A 21,235-nucleotide genomic window follows, 5' to 3' on the forward strand; every position below is an offset into this window, starting at 1 on the left:
ATTATTTCACTGAGTGTATAAAATTAAATTTTAAATGAAATTTCTGTTCCTTGAGAGATTTTAACAATTTTATTCGATCTTTTCGGATCAATTCTTTTTTTGGTAAAGGATTTTAATGGAATTCCATTTTAATGAAGAGCATTAGTCGTATTCCGCTTCAGGGAGTGACGCATAACTCTTATGCGTCACTAACAAAAAGACGCATAATCCTTATGCGTCGCTATTAAACGACGCATAATCATTGTGCGTCGTTAGTTAATGACGCATAACCATTGTGCGTCGTTTATTAGAGACGCATAACACTTATGCGTCGTTTATTAGAGACGCATAATACTTATGCGTTGTTTAATAGCGACGCATAACTCTTATGCGTCTTTAGTTATCGACGCATAATACTTATGCGTCGTTAGTTGAGTTTTAAAACGGGCAGAAGGCAGAATCAGGCAGAAACGCGACGAAAGAGGCGAAGCAGGCGAGGCAGGCGATTTCCGACGAATCCGAGCAAAATCCGGCGAATTACCACCATTTTGCAACCATTTTCCGGTAATTGTTCTTCAATTTGGCTAAATACATCCTTTAATGTTTAATTTGGGCAGGTTTTCCGTTATTTAGTAAAAGTAGGGTTTTTGATTAAATTGATGGATTTTTGGTATTTTTGTGTTGTTTTGTTGCATATAAGTAGCGATTATGATGAAATTATGGGTTATGATGAAATTGATGGAATTTTTGGACGACTTTCCGTAATTTGTGTATTTCATATGGATTTAATTTAGCAAAATTAGCGTTTATGATGAAATTGTTGGATTTGTTGGTCGATTTTCCGTAATTTGGGTATTTCATATGCATATAATTGAATGGGTAGTAGCAATTGATTAAGTTTTTGTAATTGTGCCCCTTTTGGTGGGCGATTTTATGCATATATTGTGCCCCTAAGTTGCAATTTAGTTAGCTTGTTGATTGTTGAGTTGTTATGAAAAAAATTTGAAGCATGGGTGAATGTTTTGAAGTAGATGGCATCTGCAAGTTCCGAACAACAGTTATGCTATGGACCTGAGGATCCATCACTACTGTTTCATCAGAGCGAACACATTTCAAGCTCGTTGTTGGCGAATGGCACAACAAATGTGTTGAGAAGTCGTAGGACGGAGAGTAAGGTGTGGGCATTGCCTATACATGAAAATGTGATGTATTGGCTAGGTGTATGGGGGTTCAGAGGCGTGGTTGAATGTGGAAGACCGATGAGGATGGACAATGAGCTAATAACTGCCTTGATCGAGCGCTGGAGGCCTGAGACACACTGTTTCCACCTTCCAGTTGGGGAAGTTACTGTTACCTTACAGGATGTGCAAAGCCTGTGGGGTTTGAGAGCAGACGGTCGTGCTTTCACTGGCCGTGACTACCCTGTTGGATTTGAAGATTGGTCCAGCAAGTGTAGAGATTTGTTGGGATGGATACCTGACTCAGAAACCGAAACGAAGCACGGTGGTTTGTTGATGACGTCTCTGATCCACCAAGCGACGATGCCGTTGGGTGATGGGCTGCCTGTGTATGCATACATTCAAAGAGCACGCATACATGCTCTGATCCTGTTAGGGGGGCTTATTTTACCGGACACCACAGGGTGCAAGGTCCCCTTTATGTGGTTAAATGCCTTAGACGATCCGGAAGATGTGGCTAATATCAGTTGGGGTAGTGCTGCGTTAGCATACCTGTATCATTATTTGTGCGAGGCTTCTGTAGGCAGACAGAGAAGAGATGTCGGTGGACCTATGGTTCTCTTGCAGCTGTGGGCCTGGGAAAGAATGCCTACATTGAGGCCAGCCTTCTTGATATCGCCTATGCACACGCCGTATACCCCGTGCGGAGCCAAGTAATGTTTTTGTTTAAATTAACTCACATAATTATGTGTTTTGTTGATAACTTTTGACATTAATATTATGTATAGGTGGCACGGAGTTACTGAAATTGGAAATGCGCCCCGACATTCAGTAGCTCATTATCGTGATCAGTTATCACTGATCCGTCCTGGCCAGGTGAAATTTATTTGTGTTGTCTTAATTAATGAATTTACTTACTATAGTATGAAATTAATTGTGTTTTTTATTTTATTTGTTTGTAGTTTCTGTGGACACCCTATGCAGACTGTATCCTCCCTGAGTACTGCATTGATTCGACTGCATCCTACTTGTGCGATACTTATTTGGTGTGCTGGTCATTTGTCGAGGCACACGAGGCTGGACGCGTTTGTCGACAATTTAACCGCTACCAGCGTATTCCTCAGTACTGTGATAGGATGCTACATAGCTCCGGCCATTTGAGTAAAAGTCACCGCCATTTGAGTAAAATTCGGTTACAAATATAAACGAATACCAAATATAAACCGTATTATGAAACAAATAACAAATTTTGAATCATAAAATCGCCCGATCGGGCATTTTAGGCACGTAAATCGCCCGACCGGGCGAAGTTTCTGGACTAAACAGTGCTGAACGAAATTGCTTTTGTGACGCATAACTATTATGCGTCTCTATTTGGTGACGCATAACTCTTATGCGTCGTTACTTGGTAACGCATAAGTGTTATGCGTCGTTTATTGGTGACGCATAATGCTTATGCGTCACCAAGTGAATTTCGTTTCTACACTGAATTCACATTTTTGAACATTTTTTCCGGGTTGTGTGTGGCTTTTTGAAACACATAATGTTACAAAATTTTTAGTCTAGACATAATAAAACACATCATAAATGTCGACAACATCTCACAAATGTTGATACATACATAACATCTCAAATACACAAGTTCAGATGCAAATGGCTACCATGACTTTACTGAACGGCACCGGCTGAGCAATTTCTTCGGTCATGCCCCTCTATCCCGCAATTTCTGCAACGACGGGGAGCTCTCGGTTCATCCTCCTCCTGGACATCCATTTGATTAAGTATCCTCCTTCTTCTAACTCGGCCACGCGTTCTAGGAATCAACTGCTGAGGGGTGATGCACAATTTCCATGAAGGTGCAACCCAATACTCTTCATGTCTTGGTGCATCAAATGAAACTTCACTATAGTACTGTGATCTCCATGTACCTAGGTAGTACTTCTCATCTATCAGGTCAATCATAACATGACCTCTGTCTCTAGCAACCGCACAAGCATGCGAACAAGGGATTCTCCACATCTGCCACTTACCACAACTGCAACTCGATTCCAAATACCTGACTATTTGAACATTGTTGCCCTTTGACACTCCTTGTACGATTCTTCCTCGAGTTCGGACATGGTACTTCCCTAGATCTCGGTCAATGACAGTGATGTAATGTTTTCGCCCCTTTGAGTCATTCTTAGCAAGTCTGTCCCTCGCCCATGGGGTTAATTCACCTTCGGTGTGTTCTATTGTTGTCTTCTTCTCCGCCCACCATTTTACCGTCCTCCAAAATGTCAAATCAACCAACGCTCTAATCGGCAACTCTCTCACACCCCTCAAGACGTTATTGTAGCACTCCGACATGTTTGTGGTGGCCACCCCCCACCTAACTCCACCATCGTAGCACAGTGACCAACATTCTTTTGTAATCCTATTCAGCATTCGAACCGCACCACTGTTGACATCATATAGTGCTCGACGTCTTCTGGCAAATTTACGTTCCTGAGAACTGACCCCCAACTTCCATATAATGGCCTTCACATTGGGGCCCTTGTGCTTCTTCAACACATTTGCCCTCACATGAAGCAAACAAAATTTGTGGTGTATCTGCGGGGCCCTAGTCATGATTTCAGACTCCATTGCATTCAAGAGTCCTTTATGCCTATCTGATATAATGCACACCTCCCTCTCGTATTTCACTACATGAGTTCTGACATGATCCAAAAACCACGACCAACTGTCATTGGTTTCTTCATCCACCACAGCATATGCAATAGGCAAGCATGTCTTGTTAGCATCAAAACCACAAGCAACAAGCAACTTACCTTTAAATCTTCCTCGAAGGTGAGTCCCGTCCACTGTTAACACCGGTGCGGCCTTCTGGAACGCATGTATTGCAGGCCCAAATGCCCAGAAAACATAGTTGAACACCATTGTACGCCTCTGACTCAACAGATCGTTATGCTTCCACTCAACAATTGTGCCCATATTCTGTGACTGGAGTTCAAACATGTAGCTTGGCAACTGCCTAAACGACTCCTCCCATCCACCGTATACAAACTCTATAGCCTTTCTCTTTGCATACCACGCCTTCTTATAACTGATTAACACACCAAATCTGTCTTGAATATCAGCTATTATTGAGAAGACCTTGAAATCGGCACATTGTCGCACATGATGTCGAATCAACAGAGCTATCATTGGGGCTGAAAAGTTAGCATGATCTCTATTAGCACGATGGCCTATACAGGTATGTCGATTCTTCCACTTCCTAACTTCCCACATATCGTCATGCGACCTTTGTGTAACTGAAACCTCCCACTTACATTCCCTCGCCTTTTCAGCATCGGTGGTGCTGATGATGCCTGCCCCTGTGACTGTCGTTCCTGCTGGAAATTTGCATACAGCATGCCACCTTCTTAATTTGCTCTCGACAACCTTAAACTGTTTTTCATTCCATAAACTCCACATAGTTATAGCAGTTTTCACGTGTAGCTTGGAATCAAATTTTGTTCCCAACACAATCCGATGCGGCTCATTCTCATTCCAATACAAAAGGCTGTGTTCATTACCTCCCACATCATCCGATACTCCAGAAGGACGACTTGGTAATTCACGAAAGAATCTAAACCCATTAGGATTGTATTCCGGAAGTGGTTGTTCACCTTGCATAACAGGTTTACATGGTACTATCTCATCATCAGAACTAGCACCGACATCATCAGCACCATCACCATCACTGAGATCGGGGTCTGGCTCTGTCTCGGATAGTGGCCTTGGCTCATCAAGATCATCTGCATCATCTACCTCATCATTCAATCCAACACCAACATCAGCAACATCTACAACATCTACAACATCTTCAACATCTCTCTGCTCATTCATTTGGTCCACCCTCGCAGATGATCCAATACCACACTCAAAACTCATTTGTTCAAACCTCGCAGATGCTCCAATACCATAATCAACAACTGGTGGGATTTCTTCACTCCTCACAGGTGAATACTCAACAAATAATTCAATACACCCACTTGAATTTTGAGCATTGTTGAACATAAACATTACACTATCATCATTGCGAATCACAGAACATGTATAACTCATACCGGAACCATAGACTATACATTGTCTCCATAATAATTCAATTGTGTGTTGGTTCATATCTATTCCCATCGCATCACAAATCATTGCTACCAACTCATAATAGGAAACACATGAATTTAATATAATGGAGCTCCTCGCACGAGGTGGGTCATAACCAATACCCATATGTGGTAGTTGAACTACTCTACCACCCCAATACAAACTCACAAATACTTGCATGATTTCTGCATCAAAAACATATAAACCAACGACAATTATGGACATTTTCCTACAAGCCCTAATTTGTATAAATTGGGTAAAACTAACAAATGAAAGCACAATAAACATGAATAATGATGAATGTAGCTAAATTGATGAACAAATTACCGGATCTTATGGAGAAATCGCCGGAAATTGCCAGAAAACGCCGGAAATCGCCGAGATAGAGGAATTGAAAGTGTATGAAGGTGCGTTCTGTGATCTGCGTGTGACTGGAGGCAGATAAAAGCCGCCTTAACGACGCATAACCAATGTGCGTCGTTCATGAGCGACGCACAACCCTTATGCGTCGTTAAGCGACGCATAATCCTTATGCGTCATTACTTAACGACGCATAATGGTTATGCGTTTCATTAAGAACGACGCACAATCATTATGCGTCACTCCCTCAATTAGAATGAATCTATTCTCCTTCATTAAATTGGAATTCCATTACTCTCTTAGCACAAAAGAAGAAAGACCTCGATCTTTTCTAAAATAAACAATTTTATTGGAAGATCTCCGTACTTAACAATTTTGGAAATACGTACGTATTGAATTTTGTGATAGGTATCTAAATACTCTCAATATTGCAAAAGTTTTTATTGTATTTCCTATTTGATGGTTGTGCGAATTTTTGATGGTGATGAATGCAGGAAAATGCAGATCACGACACAGAGATTTACGTGGTTCGATTTACTGAGGTAAATCTACGTCCACGGGAAGAAAAGAGGGCAGAGTTGTATTGCTTGATCTGTTTTTTACAGCTTACAATACAGACTTGCTATTTGATATTTGATCTCTAGAGAACTTAACCCTTCTTTATCTGATCTGAGTTCTATTTATACATTGAACTAAGATCGTGGCTTGCATCACCAATAACTAGGTCGTGACTTACATCACCACTAACTAGGTCGTGGCTTACATCACCACTAACTAGGTCGTGGCTTACATCACCACTAAGTATGTCGTGGATGTCGTGGAGGTCATGAGATCCTGCATGGGTCCACCACTAAATAGATCGTGTAGTGGAGGTCGTGGAGGTTCTGCATGGGTCCACTATCTCCCAGTTCGGTCGAATACTGAGACCGAACTGCTGAACTATTGCCGAGCAGCTTTTGCCGATCTGAGAGTAGAGCTTGATTGGTCGGCTTTTACCGAGCCGTAGGCTGGGGCCGAACTCTTTGGTAATGCCGAACTGATTGGTCGGCTTTTACCGAGCTGTAGGCTAGGGCCGAACTCTTTGGTAATGCCGAACTGATACTCTTCCTTGGGCTTTGGGCTGATGGGCCGTCACTGCTATTGGGCTTGTTTAGTACGTACCCCATCACTACCCCCCCCGAAAAGCGAAGTGAATCACTTCGGCGAAGCGAGTCACTTCGGCATTCTGGATAAAGGTACGGGGGAGGCTGACGTCAGGGGACGTGCCTTGCGCGTGACTGCATTAAATGCGACAGTAAAATCCGGCCGTTGAATCCTGAAAAGGTGGGATTCGAAACGGTGCGATGATTTTGAAATCTTCTCCGAATCTGATAAATACGTCCTTTCTTCATCAGTTGAACACTTTTGCTATTGCTTCTTCTGCAATCTCTCTCTTTTGCGTAAAAATTTCCTTCCGCTTTCGAGAATTTCTTCAGAATTTCTTCAGACTTTCAAAGAGTAAGAACCATGTCTTCTTCTTCTTCTTCTGAGTCAGGTAGCGGTAGGAAAGGGGATAAGGGGTCTTCTAGCCGGAAGGAATCCGGGGAGAAGACCGTAGAGTATTTTCACAGCATCTTGAGTAAGGATACTGTGATATCCTTACACGAAAAATATTTTTTTCCTGGGGGGAAGGTTGCGATTCCCGACGACCTTCATAGGGCTGACTCGCCGCCGGAGGGTTACGCCACCGTTTATGAAGCCGGCTTGGAATGCGGGCTTCGTTTCCCTCTTCCCCCTGCCTTTGTAGAGCTGCTAGATTTTTTTCAACTCCCTTTAGGTCAGGTGACTCCGAACTCTTGGAGGCACTTATCGGCCTTTGCTGCCGAACTGCGTAGGCTAGATAAGGATCTGTCTCTGAGGGCAATCCTTAATTTTTTCCAGTTTAAGAGAAAAGGATCTTGGTTTTACTTGATCCCTTTACAGCCTTTTAGGGCCTTCTGCAAAACCAAGTGGCCAAAGTGGCAACATCGCTTCTTTTTTTATAATAGGACAGCGGCTCCGGGCTTTCCTTGGAGAGGGCCGAAGTCCGTGATTCCTCATCCTCGGTTAGAACCGTTGGCCGAGCTCGAGGGCGAGCTCAATAAGATTCCTATGATTAGGAAGCAGTACCTGAAGTCTGAGCTCGTCAAGGGCGACTTCGTGTTCGACTCCTCGTCTTCGGATGAAGAGACCGAGGGTGAGGAATTCTTTTTTGTGCATTACTGCCTTGACGACGAAAACTAACCTTGTTTTCTTGCTTTTTGGCAGTGTACATGCTGAATAAGATTAGCCGCAAATCCTCCGAATCTAAGGAACCGGAGAGGCCAAAAACCACCAGCTCGGCGTCTGATGCCGAGAAGAATCCGAAGAGGCAGAAGACCTCTTCTTCGGATCCAAAAAAGCCGGAGTCCACTTCGGCAAAGGGGAAGGGGAAGACCCAGAAGCCCCCAAGAGCGCCAGAGAAAGACGTGGTCTTGGCGCCTCCTTCGGAACATATCTGTGAGCCATTTTTATGGCCCACGGACTTCGCCGAGGTGAATTCTCTTCTTGATTTTCTGGCCTTGCTTTTTTCCTGTATTTTTTGTGGCCCCTCTGTTGACTTTTTGCTTTTTCCATTTTCAGAGGAACGATATGCTCTCCAAGCTCGTCGCCGTCGAACTCTCCAAAGCGTCCAACGACTATGCTGAGATGCAGAGGAAGTTGGCGGCTGCTTGTCACCGGGCCGAGCAGGCTGAGGCAAACTTTGAGAAAGCCAGAGCTGCTAGGATTTCGGCCCAGGATGAAGCTCAGTTTGCCAAAAACCAGCTCGTCATCCAGCGAGAGCAGACGAAACGGAGGGATGCTGCCGCCGTGGTTGCCCAAGGAGAGGCTCTCCGTGCTTTCGCGGAGAAACTCTTTCTGAGCAACCAATTTTCAGCCTTTGTCGGTGATCTGCTGAAACTGATGACCGATAAAGCCGAGCAGGGTCCCGAAGTCATCCTGCCGCTGTACGGCCGAGAGATAGCAGCTCGGCTTCAGAGTCTGCCGGTGCTTGAGGAGCTTGCTTCGTCCTCGGTCCTGCTTTCTGCAGACCAAGTTCGTAGTTGCCGAGCTGACCGCGATGAGAACATGGAAGCTATCTTTGCCTCCATAGGGTCAGTTTCACCCGCTCCAATTTTCCATGGAGAGGGTGAGACCGAGCAGCATGAGCGGCAGACCGGCGATGAGCAGGCCGAGCAGGAGGCGCAGCAGATCGGCTATGGTGGCGCCGAGCAGGCTGGGGAGAGCAGGGAGGCCGAGGCTGAAGCTGAAGCAGACAAGGAGAAGGAAGCTGAACCTCACCGAGAAGGCGGAGACGAAGCTGGCGGAGTATGATTTCGTATCCCTTCTCTTAGTTTAGTTTCTTCCTTCTTGTAAAACGGCCTTGAAGCCCTTGTGTAGAAAAAAAATTTTCTTATGAATGAAAAAATTCTTCTTTCTGCTCTTGTGTCTTCGTATAGCCTTTCGTACTCTCTTTTACTCCTGTTGTGGTTTACTACCTGCTCAGTAATCTGAAATGCCGAACTGACATAGCTGCTCTATATTCTGAACTCTTAAGGAGCTGGAGGTACTTCACTGGAAGCGGCTGTACTCTTCGGCTTTAGACGAAGCTGAGAAAAGAGCCATAGCTGACCAGGTGAAGAATGACGAACTCTTGGCTCGTTCAGTGAAGCTGGAGGCCGACAATAAGGACTTAGAGTCCGAAAAGAAAGATCTGGAGGCCGAGTTGAATACCGCCGTCGCTGAGAGGACTGCGTATGAGGATTTTATCTGCAGGCGCGGGGGAATGACCATCTCTGAAGTTCAGGAACGAGTTGACGAACTGTGGGAGGAATATCATGTACTCCGGAGGAACAATGCGCTGGAGAGCTCGGCTTGCCAACAAGTCGTGACATCATTGCGGCGCTGGGCTTCTCGGTACGACATCATTCTTTCCCGGCGTCCCTCAATCGAGAGATTCCTTAGGCATTTCCCGCCAACAGATGGTCGCACTCCAGCTCAAACCCCTGATTCACTTGCTCAAAACCCTACTCCAAGTCAGCAACGAACTCAGGAACAGCCGGAAACGTCAAGACGAGAACGGACTCAGGAGCAACCGGAAACGTCAAGACAAGGACGGACTGAAGTTCGTAGAGGAGCTGTGATTATGAGTGAGCAAGATCAACAAATGCTTCGTGAAGAGACTCTTCGCCGCCGAGGTGCTAGAGCTTCCCGGGCTCAGGGAAGAGGCGGTAGGTCGATTAGAGCATCTCGTCGACCTACTTATTCTTCAGCTGCCGAGAACGCCCGAACTCGGCTTCACGAGGATTTTGTGAATAGATGGCTCAACTTTAGCAACCAGGGACAGTAGAATAGTCCTTTGTAATGGCGTAACGCCTTCTCGTAGGGCAGCAGAATTGTATGCCGAACAAGTTTTAATAAATGAAATCTTCATTTCGCTTCTATCACTGCGTATTTACAGCTCAGCGAAAAAATTTCATCGTGCTCGTCCTCGGTCTTATGAAGTAAACTTCTTTGACCGGACTCGTTCTCGGTCTTATGAAGTAAGCTTCTTTGACCGGACTCGTCTTTGGTCTTATGAAGTAAACTTCTTTGACCGGACTTAGTCCTCGGTCTTATGAAATAAACTTCTTTGACCGGACTAAGCTTGTGTCCTAATTTGGCGAGTTTTATCGCTCGGATCGGACTTTCCCTTGTCCTAATTTGGCGAGTTTTATCGCGTGGATCGGACTCTCCCTTTGTTGCAGTTCGTTTCAGACGAACTGCTTGTTTCTTAAGCTGAATTGTGGTCTTGTATCCTCCTTAGAAGCTTGGACTCACAATCGTTGGCTTATTGTTGCAGTTCGTTTCAGACGAACTGCTTGTTTTTTTAAGCTGAATTGTGGTCTTGTATCCTCCTTAGAAGCTTGGACTCACAATCGTTGGCTTATATATGTTCTAAAAAGGGGATCAGCCTTTGAAGAACAAGATACCTCAGTAACATTTGTAAGAGACGACACGCACATAGACAGACAAAACACACCTAGACAAGCAAGACGCACATAAACGAACGAGACGCACATAGACAAACAAAAAGCACATAGACAAAGTAAAAAAACAAAGAAAACACATACCTCTAGGACCGAACTAGACACAAGACGGACTGACCGGACTGTCTCTTACAAATGGAACTTCTTGAGGTTGGAAATGTGCCATGTTCGGGGTACTTGTTCTCCTGACATGTGAGTCAATTTGTAAGACCCTTTGCCGAGGACTTCTGACACCCGATATGGACCTTCCCATGTGGGTTCGAGCTTGCCCAGCTTTTCTGCTCGGCTTACTTCGTTGTTTCTCAAGACAAGATCTCCCACTTGAAATTGCAGCTTTTTCACCCTTTGGTTATAATACCGGGCTACTTGCTCCTTGTACTTGGCTGTTTTTATGCAGGCCAATTCTCTTCTTTCTTCGGCCAGATCTAGTTCGGCTCTCAGTCCGTCATCATTCATTTCTGAGGAGAAATTTAGAGTTCGGGGACTGGGTACGCCGATCTCAACCGGAATCACGGCTTCAGCGCCGTACACCAGACTGTACGGAGTTTCACCGTTGGAAGCTTTGGGTGTAGTTCGGTAGGACCATAGGACTTGAGGGAGATTTTCTACCCATTGTCCTTTGGCTTGTTCTAACCGAGCTTTCAACCCTTTCACCAAGATACGGTTTGTTACCTCCGTTTGTCCGTTTGCTTGTGGGTGGGAGACCGAAGTGAACCGCTGTTGAATATTCAGCTCTTGGCACCAATTCTTGAATGTCTTGTCGGTGAACTGAGTCCCGTTATCCGAAATGAGGATGTGGGGTAAGCCAAATCGGCACACTATGTTCTTCCAGACGAAATCCAATGCCTTCGAGCTCGTTATCGTAGCTAATGGTTCAGCTTCTACCCACTTTGTAAAGTAATCCACGGCAACGATAAGGAATTTCATTTGCCGAGGAGCTTGTGGTAGTGGTCCCACTATGTCTATGCCCCATTGCATAAAAGGCCAAGGGCTTTGCATAGCATATAGATCGGTCTGCGGCATCTTTGGGATATTTGCATGGATTTGGCACTTCATGCATGTCTTGACGAGCTGCACTGCGTCTTGTACCAAAGTTGGCCAATAATAACCCCATCTCAGAACTTTTTTAGCTAAAGCTCTAGCTCCGATGTGGCTACCGCAAGATCCTTCATGAACTTCTCTAAGGATGTAGTCCGTCTCTTCTGGCCCTACACATCGCAATAACGGCTGAAGGTAGGACTTTCTGTATAGGACTCCTTCATGAAGTTCGTACCGAAGGGCTCGGCATGTGATTTTCCGAGCTTCTCTCTTATCCTCGGGCAGTTGTCCTTGATCTAGATACTGTAAGATCGGCGTCATCCAGTTCGGCGAGCTGGCTACTGAAAGTACCTCAGCTTCATCAATGCTTCTGTGCATCAATTCCTCCACCTTTGAACTTGGATATGAGGCTAACTTACTTAAAATATCTGCTCGGCTGTTTTCCGCTCTGGGAATGCGGATTATCCGAAAATAAGAGAAACTTCGGCTAATGCTTTGCGCTTTGTCCCAATATTTCCTCATCCTCTCATCACGGGCTTCACTTGTACCCAACATGTGATTCACTACGACTTGTGAATCACAATGGATTTTGAGAGACTTGATAAATAGACTTTGCGCTAGCTTGAGTCCGGCAAGGAGAGCTTCGTATTCGGCCTCATTATTAGTAGTTGGGAATAAGAACCGAAGTGAGTAAGTTACCTCGTGTCCGTCGGGAGCGATAAGTAAAATACCAGCTCCACTTCCCGTTTTATTCGAAGCTCCATCTACGAATCCGCTCCAGCAGTCCGGTGGCTCTACTTCGGATTCCAGGGGCTGTGCTAGTTCGGCATTGGTAGAATTTTTCTGTTCGGCAATGACAGGGATTGCTTGATCGAACTTTGCTTCTGCAAGAAAATCTGCCAAGGCTTGTCCCTTGATGGCTTTCCGAGGTAGGTATTCGATTGAGTGTTCTCCCAACTCTATGGCCCATTTGGCGATTCTGCCTGATGCTTCTGGCTTGGTCAAAACTTGCCGAAGTGGAAGATCGGTTAAGACGCATACCTTGTGAGCATAGAAATATGGCCGCAGTCTCCTTGCTGCATTTACTAATGCCAGAGCAATTTTTTCCAGAGGTTGATACCTTGTTTCTGGACCTCTTAATGCTCGGCTTGTAAAGTAGATGGGAAGCTGCTTTAGGCCTTCTTCTCGTACAAGCACCGCGCTAATGGTCTGATCCGATGCCGCTAAGTATAAGAATATCACTTCAGCATCTGTTGGAGCAGAGAGAATAGGAAGCTCGGCTAAATAACTTTTGAGCTCGTCAAAAGCCTTTTTCTGCTCGACTCCCCACTCAAACTTTGGTGCCTTCTTTAACACTTTGAAGAATGGCATTTGCTTTTCGGCTGCTTGGGAAAGGAATCTATTCAGTGCGGCTAGACATCCAGTTAGCCTTTGCACATCATGTATGGACTTCGGCATTGCCATGTTCTGAACAATTTGAACTTTTAGCGGATTTGCCTTGAGTCCTTCCTTTGAAACCCAACAACCTAGAAACTTTCCCGAATCTACCAAAAAGGTACATTTTTGGGGATTGAGTTTGAGGTTGGCTTTTCGGAGCACGTCGAGAGTGGACTTGAGATTGTCTTCGTACTCCGAAGTGCTTCTGCTTTTAACGACTATGTCGTCAACATACACTTCAACCTCCTTTCCGATCAAATGCCGAAAAAGCTTATCTACCATCCTTTGATATGTGGCTCCGGCATTCTTTAAACCGAACGGCATCTTTTTATAAGCAAAGATGCCGAAGTCAGTAATGAAAGCCGTTTTTGGAGCATCATTCTCATCCATTAAGACTTGGTGGTAGCCTTTGTATAAATCAAGAAAACAGAAAATTTCGAAGCCGATCAAAGCTTCTACTTTTTTGTCTATGTTCGGAAGGGGATAGCAATCTTTAGGACAGTGCTTGTTTAGATCGGTAAAATCTATGCACATCCGCCATCCTCCTTCTTTTTTCTTGATCATCACAGGATTGGCCACCCAAGAGGGATATTTCACCTCGAATAATACATCCGCTTTCAGTAATTGGCGGACTTCGTCATGGATGACTTGATTTCTTTCTGCCGCAAAGAGTCTTTGCTTCTGTTTTATAGGCCGGACTGATGGATCAATATTTAACCGATGAGTGATTACCTCAGAAGGCACTCCGGTCATGTCCAACGGAGACCATGCAAAGACACCTTTGTACTCCTTGAGGAGCTGGATGGTCTTTTCCCGGAGTAGAGGCGTTCCCGCGAAACCGATCTTGACCGTTCTGGATGGATCATCTTCGTATAACTGAACGGTCATTGAGTTCGGCTCTGGTGTGACTTCGGTCATTTCGCTTGCCTCTGACTCCGGCTGTTGTGATTGCTATGCTTGATGATGCCGATCTGATTGCTCGGCACTTTTAAGCGCAATCTGCAGACACTCTTTTGCTCTCTTTTGATCACCTCGGATGACCGCTATCCCCCCTTTAGTGGGGAGCTTGATGGTGAGATGATAAGTAGAGCAAACGGCCCGAACTGCGTTGAGCCAGTCTCTTCCCAGGATGATGTTGTACGGAGACCGAGCTTTTACCACAAAGAACTCGATCATCGTACTGGAGCTTGTAGGCGCTTTTCCCACCGTGATCGGAAGGCTGATAATACCTTCAGGGCGGGTGTCCTCCTGGGCGAAACTTTTCAGAGGAAGTGGTGCCGGACTAAGCCGAGCTGGATCCACTTCTAGTTTATCGAAACATTCTTTAAAAAGAATGCTGACTGACGCTCCTGTATCCACAAACACTCTGTGGATCAGTTTGTTTGCCACTCCGGCTTGGATGACAATAGCGTCTTGATGAGGAGAGATGGCCGGGACGGGATCTGCATCTGAAAAAGTAATCACTTCGTCCTGCTTCAGCCTTTTATGCGTTGGCTCCTCTCGATTGAAGCCTCTGCGCTCTGACTTCAGGGACGATTTAGTCTTCCCGGCAGGGAGAGCATCAATAGTCAGGATTACTCCATCATATTGCTGCTCGTCATCGTCTTCGGGATCCTGTTGCCTTTTCGGATCCTGAGGAGCGCAGTTCGCACCTCTTTGCTTTTTGTTCTTTTTCGGCTGCTTGCTTTGGTATTTTTTTAATGTCCCTGCTTTCACAAGAGCATCAATACCTGCAGCCAAATGTCGGCACTCCTCGGTATCGTGACCGTGGTCTTGATGGAAGGAGCAATATTGATCCTGAGGTCGACGCGCGGCCGATTTCGTCATCCGCTTTGGTTTTTTCGAACATATCGGAATGCAGTTCGAAAATTTCCGCTCTTGACTTGTTCAATGGTACGAACTGAGCGGGCGGCTTCTCAGAATTGAGACGTGGCCCCAATCGGTCTTGCACCGGAGTCCTTTGAATCCTTTCAAAAGGAGTTCGGCGAGGATGTCCCTGATCGCCAAAAGGAGTTCGGCGAGGATGTCCCTGATCGCTATGATCGGGCTTCCTCCTGTCTCCTCGGGATGAGCTGTCTAAAGACCGTTTGCGACGGTCTGCCTCATCGGCACGGGAGAACTGGTCCGCAATGTCCCACATCTCTTGAGCTGTTTGCGGACTGCATTCCACGAGCTTTCTGTAGAGAGCTCCGGGCAGGATTCCATTTTGGAATGCCGAAATGACAAGTAGATCATTGAGATCATCTACTTGTAGGCATTCCTGGTGGAATCTCGTCATAAAGTCGTTGATCTTTTCGTCGCGACCTTGACGTATAGAAAGCAGCTGAGCCGAAGTGATTCGGGCTTCCGCTTTCTGAAAGAACCTCCTGTGGAAAGCATCCATTAGATCTCGGTAAGATCTAATGCTGCCTTGGGGGAGGCTATCGAACCACCTTCTTGCGTTCCCGATAAGCAGCTCGGGAAACAGCTTGCACATGTGGACCTCATTGAGACCCTGGTTCGCCATGTTATACTGATAGCGTCCCAGGAAGTCATGAGGATTCACCAACCCGTCATAAGTCATCGACGGAGTTCGGTAGTTCTGTGGAAGGGGAGTTCGGGTGATATCGTCCGAGAACGGAGTCTTCAATGCTCCGTACATGGCGAACCCGACATCTCTTCGGTATGGAGGAGATGGAGATCTCCTGTGATTCCGGTACCGAGGAGGAACAGGAACATGTCGGGGTTGAGGATTCTTCTTCCTAGAAGACACGGCACTACTGCGGTAGTGACTTTCATGTCTGGATGAGGAAGGAGAATCCACCGTTTTCGTCTTCGGTTCTTGGCTCTTTTGCAGGAAGGCTAAGAACTCATCCTGCTTCTCAGCCAAGAACAGCTTGACAGCCTCATTCAAATCAGGCTGCTGGGAAGACTCGGTGTGTGGACCTTTTGAGCGGCTTGTTCCTTCATCGTGAAAACTGGAAGTAGATGTCTCCCGAGGCTGTTTTCCGGACCTGCGGGCTGGACTAGCTTCCTCATGGTTTTCACGAACGGTATTACGGGTAGTATGTGATCTGGTATGCATTTTTTTGGGGTGGAAAAAGGGTCAAAAATTCGCTTTATCACAAATTTGGTTCTCTGATTCCCACAGACGGCGCCAGTGATGGTTGGGCGAATTTTTGATGGTGATGAATGCAGGAAAATGCAGATCACGACACAGAGATTTACGTGGTTCGATTTACTGAGGTAAATCTACGTCCACGGGAAGAAAAGAGGGCAGAGTTGTATTGCTTGATCTGTTTTCTACAGCTTACAATACAGACTTGCTATTTGATATTTGATCTCTAGAGAACTTAACCCTTCTTTATCTGATCTGAGTTCTATTTATACATTGAACTAAGATCGTGGCTTGCATCACCAATAACTAGGTCGTGGCTTACATCACCACTAACTAGGTCGTGGCTTACATCACCACTAACTAGGTCGTGGCTTACATCACCACTAAGTATGTCGTGGATGTCGTGGAGGTCATGAGATCCTGCATGGGTCCACCACTAAATAGATCGTGTAGTGGAGGTCGTGGAGGTTCTGCATGGGTCCACTATCTCCCAGTTCGGTCGAATACTGAGACCGAACTGCTGAACTATTGCCGAGCAGCTTTTGCCGATCTGAGAGTAGAGCTTGATTGGTCGGCTTTTACCGAGCCGTAGGCTGGGGCCGAACTCTTTGGTAATGCCGAACTGATTGGTCGGCTTTTACCGAGCTGTAGGCTAGGGCCGAACTCTTTGGTAATGCCGAACTGATACTCTTCCTTGGGCTTTGGGCTGATGGGCCGTCACTGCTATTGGGCTTGTTTAGTACGTACCCCATCACTATTTAACCTTAATAAAATAAAATTACCCATATTTTGTGATAGGTATCTAAATACTCTCAATATTGTAAAAGTTTTTATTGTATTTCCTATTTAACCTTAATAAAATAAAATTACCCATTTTGAAAATCTTTATACATGCAAACAAAAACATGGCTTTATACCCCACCTACTTAAAACGAGTATGCAATAAAGTGTTGCCGATTTATTACCAAGATATTTCATTGTCATATTTTAACAGCTATGAACACACATATGCAAAACTCTATACATTCATTTTTGGCACAAAAACCCAGTTGTCTCTCTATCCTTCTCTCATATATAACACATTCTCTAAGGAAAAAAAAAGGTTTTCAATGGATTTAGCTTTGAGACAAAGCAATATAAGGAGATCTATTTCTTGCCCAATCTGCCATAAGCTTCTCAGACGAAGTAATGAGGAATTAATAGTTTAATTTTTAGTGTAATTTTGATTTGAATGATTTGGTTGGATGTACTCTTGTTGAATAAGCTGATCACTTTTGTTATCCTCATTCCATCTACCAAATAGTGACCATTTTGCTTTTGTGTAACGAAATTAATTGGGTTTGTTAATAAGAGTATTATTTTTATTGTAAACTTAAATTGATTGAATATGAATCTCATTTTTATCAGGTGATAATAATTATGGTGGGTCCAATGATTATAGTACTGGTAAATAAAATTTAATGTTGAGGATTAGAATTAAACAAGTTGTGTAGGATATAATTATTGGAAATCGGATGAGAACGAGGATTATTTTGTGGACTACCAGAGTAATTAGTTATTACCACATGTTATTCAAATTATTGATTTTGGAAAATATAGTATGTGAAGAGTGCATGACAAAAGATATTGAAGAGGGGTTGCATAATTGTCCGATATGTAAAGTTGATCTTGCTTCTGAGCCTCTTCAAAGACTCAGGTACATATTTAATTGAACTTCAATTTCACTTCTTTTTCTCTAAAATTAATTTCTCTCTTATTAGTTGGCTTCAATATATAGATATGGTTCAGGATGTAATGTAACCTGTTCTTACAAATAGTTTTGGTAGTGGACGATATGGTTCAGGATGTAATGTAACCTGTTCTTACAAATAGTTTTGGTAGTGGACGACACGACGTACAAGTTTCAATGTAGAATTGATACAGTAAGTGATAAAGAGAAAAAGTGATCGAAATACTGTTAGTGAAAATATGGAAATCAACTTATTAGAGAAAGAATCTTATCATAATTAGAATAAATAATGGAAAGAGAAAAAGGTAAAATGAATAAATAATGAAGAGATAGAAAATACAATTATTGGGATAATCCCAAAAAAGTGAGGCATCTTCACCATGCAAAAATATATACTTCTGAATATCAATTAATATGGGATAAAACTATAAAGTTAATTGTAGTTTAATTTTTGTTTCTGAAAAGTTTTGGTGGGAAAAACAAGGATAACTAAATTAATAATCAAATCTCTGTTTATAGTTGGCTAGAGAATCTAAGTATGTAAAAGTATTTGAATATTAATTAGAATAATTAGTTTCTATTTTTATTGTTTTTATATACTATATATTATATTCATTGATCTAACTGAGTGGATTATATTATTGGCCAGAAAAAGAGAAAACAGGGAATGCGAATTAGCAAAATCTGTTCAAGTTTCAAAACAAGATGTGAAGGGATAAAAAAACAGGTAGTTAATTTCTTCTATCCAATTGCTAAACTTTTTTCTTGTCCATTATATTTAGTACTCACATTTTATTATTTTTATAAAGTCAAATTGGGAAAAAGAATTATATCGAATTTTGTCAAATTCTGATGTGTCCTGCAATTTTAAAAATCAGCATTAAAAATTGTGAATATTAAATTTTTTCTAAATTTTTCCATGAATTTTAATTTATTTACATTTAGTGTGTTATCCGAAAAATTCTACAAGGACGAGAGCGTTTGTAAATGTTTTGTTTTCTTTCTTTATTGTAAAATCGAGAAAAATGTTGGTAAAATTCATTATTTTTTTCGGCTGATTAAAGTTGCGCGACAAACCAGACTAACATTCATGGTTTTTCCATCAATGTTCCTCTTTAATTATGAATAATTCTCCATTTACCTTGCTGTCATAGTGACCTACAATCTACTGATCAAAGGGAAACATCATACCATTTAATCGTTGTATATATTGCTTTTGCAGATATATCTTGTTGACGATGAAGAAGGAACGTTTAATCAAACTAGAGAGTTAAGGCCAAGAAGAAGAGAAGAAAATTCAATTATTGCACTTAGAAGATCAAGAAATTCATCCAAAACTATATCTTATACCAACGATGATGATGAATACAATGAAAAAATGAAAACAATTTGGTTTTCTCTTATTGCTTCTGAAAACCAGTGAGGTATACTATATTTCCATGTCAAATATTTATGTTTTTTAGTAATTTATAATTATTTAACTAATTCTTTATTTTATTTTTGTGTTTTATTTTAGGAAATGCAAGGTGCCGTTGGAGCAAATTCCATATAGGTACATAAGGTTGAAGTAAGTTAATCACAAAAATTAATTACTCTTATTTAATTTTTGGCTTCATTACAGAATTCATTATGTTTTTGTTTTGGTTGAATAAAATCCTTTAATGGTAATTTTGCAAATATAATATTTTTCTAACAATGAAATATATATATGGCAGTTGACAAAATATATTCCTCCGTATGTATAGAATTACATTTCTACATGATAGAAAAGAATATTTGTAAAATTAGATGATTACATGATGAGGTTGCTAGAAGCCTAGAACAGTTAATGAATTTTGCATTTGATTTCATTGTGTATATTTTACAGGGATGGAAATGTTACAATATCGTCTATCAAAAAGTATCTCATGCAAAAGCTCCACTTACTCAGTGAAAATGAGGTTTACTATCTCATCTCCAATTTTCAACATACATATTGTGTATTTGTTAGATTTGCTTTTTAATGTAGTACTAGTTGTCTGTAAGTACAAAAATTATATATACTCCGCTCACCAATGGCATCAAATTGTGTTTTAGTAACGAAATACATGAATTTCGAATATTTTGGAATTTGGCATCTGTCTGAATTCCGCTTACCAATGGCATCTTTGGATTGATTGGTCAACAAAATCTAGACACCTGCCAAATTCTGAAAAGAATTAAAAATATGTGTATTCATTTACCAATATTGAATTGGACAATTAAACATTTTTTATTTAATAAAACTATTGGTTCTAAACATTAAAATTATCCCAAAAATACTAACACACACCAACAATTTTCAGGTAGAGATATGTTTGCAAGGAAGGCATTTGCTTCCCACTTTGCAAATGTGGAAATTGGTAGATTTGTGGTTGAACACAAAATCACCATTACAAAAGAAAAGGGGCACAGTTGGTTCGACTTTGTCTTGACCCTAACCTATACTCGAAGGCCTAAGTCTACTTAGGATTAGAGGTTGGTGCCCGAAATTTCCTTTCTCGTTGCGAGGATTTACTCAAAGTAACAAGATTGGAGGAAAGGAACCAAAGCCAAAGTCTGCTTAGGTGACCTTCTTATTCTCTTTTGTGTTGTTTCATGTTTTTACCCTCTAATATCCTTTTTTTTTTGCTTTGGTGGATTGTTTCTTAGTTGGTGTCTGTTGTGTCTTGGTGGATGGTCTTGTACTTTTTGTTGTTTCGATTGTTTCAATTTAAACCTTGTTCTACACTGCTACCAACTTTTTATTTTATTGAAAAACTATCTCCTAGTTTACTTTTGGAGTCATGTTTGGAATGATTGATGTTTCCATTTGATGAACCATTTGTTTTAAATGTTTTCCTACTTATATATTAGGGTCATAAAAATTAATCTAAAATTTAAAACTAATTTTGTTCATTTGTTTAAAAAAATTTTGGTTCTATACAATATGTATGATATTTTTTTTGTCTTAAATAATATGTTTTGGTCATATTTAACGGTTCTAGCATATATTAACGCATTTTCGCTGGATAAATCATTTTAAACTAATTAAGTTATACTTTAAAAACAATAGATATTAACACATAAAATAAAATAATTAGGTTAAAATGACTAACTTAATTATGCTAAAATGATTGATTAAAATGATTTACCTAATTAATTCACTCAAACCATGGTAATTATCAATTTTTTACCGAACCATTAAATATGAGTAAAAACATAT

At 42.3% G+C, this 21,235-nt stretch overlaps 2 protein-coding genes and 1 long non-coding RNA gene across 3 annotated transcripts; 2 read left to right on the forward strand and 1 right to left on the reverse strand.

Annotated features, from left to right (window-relative positions):
* The first annotated feature begins 1,832 nt into the window (after positions 1-1,832).
* Positions 1,833-2,362, forward strand: LOC121754872 (serine/threonine-protein phosphatase 7 long form homolog). Its single transcript, XM_042150164.1, has 3 exons — positions 1,833-1,870; positions 1,946-2,033; positions 2,120-2,362. The coding sequence occupies exons 1-3, from the start codon at positions 1,839-1,841 to the stop codon at positions 2,360-2,362; spliced, it is 363 nt and encodes a 120-aa protein (XP_042006098.1). The 5' UTR covers positions 1,833-1,838.
* Positions 2,363-2,825: 463 nt separating this feature from the next.
* On the reverse strand, positions 2,826-3,506 carry LOC121754873. Its single transcript, XM_042150165.1, has one exon. The coding sequence runs from the start codon at positions 3,504-3,506 to the stop codon at positions 2,826-2,828; it is 681 nt and encodes a 226-aa protein (XP_042006099.1).
* A 652-nt stretch (positions 3,507-4,158) lies between these two features.
* On the forward strand, positions 4,159-4,543 carry LOC121755569. Its single transcript, XR_006040776.1, has 3 exons — positions 4,159-4,193; positions 4,277-4,392; positions 4,487-4,543. It is a non-coding gene; the product is annotated as an uncharacterized LOC121755569 (long non-coding RNA).
* Positions 4,544-21,235: the final 16,692 nt, after the last annotated feature.

This window comes from Salvia splendens, chromosome 11, assembly GCF_004379255.2.
Source record: "Salvia splendens isolate huo1 chromosome 11, SspV2, whole genome shotgun sequence".
NCBI classification, from domain to species: Eukaryota; Viridiplantae; Streptophyta; class Magnoliopsida; order Lamiales; family Lamiaceae; genus Salvia; species Salvia splendens.